This window comes from Triticum dicoccoides, chromosome 3A (assembly GCF_002162155.2).
Source record: "Triticum dicoccoides isolate Atlit2015 ecotype Zavitan chromosome 3A, WEW_v2.0, whole genome shotgun sequence".
Taxonomy (NCBI): domain Eukaryota; kingdom Viridiplantae; phylum Streptophyta; class Magnoliopsida; order Poales; family Poaceae; genus Triticum; species Triticum dicoccoides.
The window spans coordinates 656,046,006-656,051,277 of NC_041384.1; the positions used below are offsets into that span (position 1 = coordinate 656,046,006).

General features: G+C 47.3%; 1 protein-coding gene across 1 annotated transcript; it reads left to right on the top strand.

Annotated features, from left to right (window-relative positions):
• Window positions 1-435: 435 nt before the first annotated feature.
• On the top strand, window positions 436-1,809 carry LOC119272566 (cysteine proteinase EP-B 2). The gene has a single exon (XM_037554033.1). The coding sequence runs from the start codon at window positions 493-495 to the stop codon at window positions 1,612-1,614; it is 1,122 nt and encodes a 373-aa protein (XP_037409930.1). The 5' UTR covers window positions 436-492; the 3' UTR covers window positions 1,615-1,809.
• The last annotated feature ends 3,463 nt before the right edge of the window (window positions 1,810-5,272 follow it).

The window sequence follows — 5,272 nt, forward strand, 5'->3', positions numbered from 1 at the left end:
GCCATGATCGAGTATCACCAGTAACTGCATCTACCGATTCTACGGCGGCGCAGCGTCCATAGAACGGCACACCTACGGTCAGCAGACTATCACGGCGATCCGATCCAACGACGAAGGAATGAATCAGGCCTGCACCTCGGCCACGAACCGGGAATGGTCAGTGAATCTGCCCTGAATCTTCGTGGCCGCCCAATACCAGCGCCGCCGCACGCAACTTGGCAACCGCCCCGAGCAGAATCTGACACCCCGTCCGGTCAGCTTTCTGTTACCGCCATTTAAACCTCCTCGTGTCTTTCCCGCCGCAAACCAATCCATCGCTCTCCTTCTGCTTGCTTACAAAGCTTCTCAGTGCTGCTCATCAGATGACGAGGGACGACCCGACCTATAAATACACCTCCTCTCTTCTCCTCCACCCTCATAGATCTCACACTCCAAGCTAGCCAACACCAGCTACTGCTCGGTGAACTAGTTTGGTACGTAGCAGCTAGCACGATGGGGCAGCTTAGCAAGAACCTTCTGGTGGCGTCCATGGTGGCGGCCGTGCTGGCCGTGGCGGCGGTGGAGCTGTGCGGCGCCATCCCGCTGGAGGACAAGGACCTGGAGTCGGAGGAGGCGCTGTGGGACCTGTACGAGCGGTGGCAGACCGCGCACCGCGTGCCCCGCCACCACGCCGAGAAGCACCGCCGCTTCGGCACCTTCAAGTCCAACGCCCACTTCGTCCACTCCCACAACAAGCGCGGCGACCGCCCCTACCGCCTCCGCCTCAACCGCTTCGGCGACATGAGCCAGGCCGAGTTCCGCGCCACCTTCGTCGGCGACTTCCGCCGCGACACCCTGGCCACGCCGCCGTCCGTCCCCGGATTCATGTACGCCGCCGTGAACGTGTCCGACCTGCCGCCGTCCGTGGACTGGCGGCAGAAGGGCGCCGTGACGGGCGTCAAGGACCAGGGCAAGTGCGGTAGCTGCTGGGCCTTCTCCACGGTGGTGTCCGTGGAAGGCATCAACGCCATCCGCACGGGCAGCCTCGTGTCCCTCTCGGAGCAGGAGCTCATCGACTGCGACACGGCGGACAACGAAGGGTGCCAGGGCGGGCTCATGGACAACGCCTTCGAGTACATCAAGAGCAACGGCGGGCTCATCACCGAGGCTGCCTACCCGTACCGCGCCGCCCAAGGCACCTGCAACGTCGCGAGAGCGGCCCAGAATTCCCCCGTGGTGGTGCACATCGACGGGCACCAGGACGTGCCGGCCAACAGCGAGGAGTCGCTGGCCCAGGCGGTGGCGAACCAGCCCGTGTCCGTGGCCGTCGAGGCCAGCGGGAAGGCGTTCATGTTCTACTCCGAGGGGGTCTTCACCGGCAGCTGCGGCACGGAGCTGGACCACGGCGTCGCGGTGGTCGGGTACGGCGTGGCAGAGGACGGCAAGGCGTACTGGACGGTGAAGAACTCGTGGGGGCCGTCGTGGGGGGAGCAGGGCTACATCAGGGTGGAGAAGGATTCCGGCGCCGCGGGCGGGCTCTGCGGCATCGCCATGGAGGCGTCCTACCCCGTCAAGACCGACAGCAAGCCCAAGCCCACGCCCAGGCGCGCGCTCGGCGCCTGGGAGTCGCAGTGATCGACTCGTCTGCGTGTCTGAATTATTTCTACTATCATTCCTACTAGTTAAATTAGGGTGAAAATAAATTACAGCTGAGTCAAGTGCTTCTCCGTCCACACGCAATAATTAGGTGTGTGTAGCGTGGGGCCAGGACGATACACATAATTTGTTTGGATTTATGAAAGTAATGTAACAATGTAACAATGTAATATACTGGTAATGTTAGTTCAAAATTTAAATTTGAACTAAAACCATGTCAAAAATTATGAAGCAGGTAGTGGAGTACTTTATTTAGACTAGTCGATACGATCCCGCGCGTTGCTGTAGAAATGGTATATAGTTTTTAAATGTTATGTAGCATACAAATTCAATCCTTATAATTTGAACTATGTGAGAAATTTCTGCGTAAGGAAAAAAATCTAAACATGAAAAATTATGCATGTCACAATCAAATGCAATGCAATTTAAACCCAGCTTAGGATGCATTAATGCATGTTGCATGGTAGAGAATTCTCATGCTTACATCGCACGGTAGAGAATTCTCACGCTTAGATCGCACGGTCTTCGCCCTTCTCAAGTGTTGTGCATAGGCGAAGTCCATTGAGCAAGAAACCGGCAATCCAATAACATCAAAGTGATACGTATGACATATTAAAAATTAGGCTTAATTTGTAGATCTTGATACAATGTTTTTTGCCAATAAGATCATCTACATGGGTTGAGGTAGAGACGGGTCGTTTCTACTCTTTTTCATGAGTTCTTATAGAATTTTAGGCCCATTTGTAGAATTCCCATTTACCAACCTCACTACTACGAAAAGGTCTACTAGTGGCGCACCAGTTTTGCCTACTAATGGCGCACTACTGATGCGCCACTAGTACCACGCCACTAGTATTTTTTACTAATGACCCATTACTGGTGCGTCATTAGTATACCAGATACTAATGGCGCATATGTAGTGCGCCATTAGTATACCTAGAGGTGTGCCATTACTATCTGACTTAGTAATGGCGCACCACATAGAAGTGCGCCATTAGTAATTAAAAGATTTCAAAAAGAAATTCAATTTATTTATTTATTTTTTCCAAAAAAATAATTTTTTTAATTTTTTTCTTAATCTCAAGTCAAACCGCACTCCGTGGTCAAACTTCCCAAAAGGTCACCCATCCTCACACTACTCCAGCCCAAGCACACTTAACTTCAAAGTTCTATTCAACCCCAGCACCAACTCACTTCACAGGCACTTGTTGATATATTTAGCATATCAATCCTATTAAACCTTGTTGATGTTTAGAACTTTGTTCATGTTCATGAGTGTGATGAAATTTTGAAAAAATATTTCAAACTTCCGTTCATATTACGTATCATATTTTGAAAAAAAAATCCCGAAAAAAAATCAAAATTAATTTTTTTTCTGTTACTAGTGGCGCACCTAGCATACGGTGCGCCACTAGTAACTTTGAATTTTTTTGAATTTTTCTGCCTCCAGATCTTAAAAGCCCCGTAACTTTTTTCTGTTAGGTTTTTGAGGATTTTGAAAACGTAAATTCGGATATAACTTCTTGAGTAGATGATTTTTCATATAGAAAACTTTTTAATCCGACTTCGTATGCAAAAGTTATGTCCATTTTACAAATTCCAGAGAGATTTTGCAAATAAAGTCGAAATTCATATTTGTAAATTTTCCCAACAACTAGACCACATATCACATGGGAAACTTATTTTCATTTATTTTTTGACATTTTCATCATTTTCTTTTATTTATTTTTAAACTGAAAAGGCGGTCCATTGGGGGGTTTGCATGCGAGGGAATTTTTGGGCCAAGTTAGTAATGGCGCACCATGGGAGTGGTGCGCCATTACTAGTTCAACAAGTAATGGCGCACCACTCCCACGGTGCGCAATTACTAGTTTTCATAAAATAAAAAAAAATTGAAAAAAATTACTAGTGGCGCCGTGGATGTGGTGCGCCATTACTAGTTTTGAAAAAAAAAATTGAAAAAAATTTACTAATAGCGGACCACTCCCACGATGCGCCATTACTAGTTTTAAAAAAAAATCTTGTTACTAATGGCGCACCGTGGACGTGGTGCGCCATTAGTATTTGGACACTAATGGCGCACCAAGTGTTGATGCGCCATTAGTATATAGTAGTGGCGCACCACATGTCTGGTGCGCCATTAGTGTCAATTTCATCTATAGCCCTTTTCCTAGTAGTGCCTTGTGCAATTGTCCAGTTAAATGCAATACATCTAGGAGTTAATTTGGTACATGCCACTGCAATTCTGGTGATTCATAAAAATGCCACTACGAATTAGTTCTTTTGGAAAATGTCACTCCAAGTTTGAAAAACTTCTCTATTTGTTGTATTATGCATAATTTTAGACCAAAATGCCCACATCTCTCTCTCTCTCACTCTCTCTCTCTCTGCCCTACATTGCTCATTAGACCTTCAATACTAATGCCTAGAGGGGTCCTCTACTCTCTCTCTCTCTCTCTCTCTCTCTCTCTCTCTCTCTCTCCTCGTGTGTCTGTGCGCACGCGCAGCCACTGTCGGCCTGGCGGCCGCTCTGCATGGCCGCCCTTCCCGCCTCGTCCAATGTCTTCACGAGGCCATTTCCATGTACCCCTCATGCTCCCCCCATCTTCCACCTCTATTGTTGGGTCCCCTTCTGAGCTTCAATTTCCTACCCTATTTACAATGCCATGTTGCACCCTCTGTCCATCCATGTCCGCCACGAAATTGGACGAGAAGCACCACAGAATCCTCCATTCTGTACATGCTAGGCTTATCAGGTTTAACTCGAGTATTCCACACGTGCAAAACTGTCTTGCACCCGTTGTATGTGAACGTAGAGCTTATCACACCCGATCATCACGTGGTGTCTCGGCACGATGAACTGTCGCAACGGTGCATACTCAGGGAGAACACTTATACCTTAAAATTTAGTGAGGGATCATCTTATAATGGTACCGCCGTACTAAGCAAAATAAGATGCATAAAAGATAAACATCACATGCAATCAAAATATGTGACATGGTATTGCCATCATCATCTTGTGCCTTTGATCTCCATCTCCAAAGCACCGTCATGATTTCCATCATCACCGGCTTAACACCTTGATCTCCATCTTAGCGTCGTTGTCGTCTCGCCAACTATTGCTTCTACAACTATCGCTAACGCATAGTGATAAAGTAAAGCAATTACATGGTGCTTGCATTTCATACAATAAAGCGACAACCATAAGGCTCCTGCAGTTGCCGATAACTTTTAAAAAACATGAGCATCTGATACAATAACATATATCACATCATGTCTTGATCATATCACATCATAATATGCCCTGCAAAAACAAGTTAGACGTCCTCTACTTTGTTGTTGCAAGTTTTACATGGCTGCTATGGGATTCTAGTAAGAACCGTTCTTACCTACGCATCAAGACCACAATGATGTTTCATCAAGTTTGCTGTTTTAACCTTCAACAAGGCCCGAACATAGTCAAATGCGATTCAACTAAAGTTGGAGAAATAGACACCCGCCAGCCATCTTTACGCAAAACAAGTTGCATGTCTGTCGGTGGAACCGGTCTCATGAACATGGTCATGTATGGTTGGTTCGGGCCGCTTCATCCAACAATACCGCCGAATAAAAATAAGACGTTGGTGGTAAGCAGTAT

Coding starts and splice junctions, on each gene's coding strand:
- LOC119272566 (XM_037554033.1), top strand. CDS start 493: ATGGGGCAGCTTAGCAAGAACCTTCTGGTGGCGTCCATGGTGGCGGCC.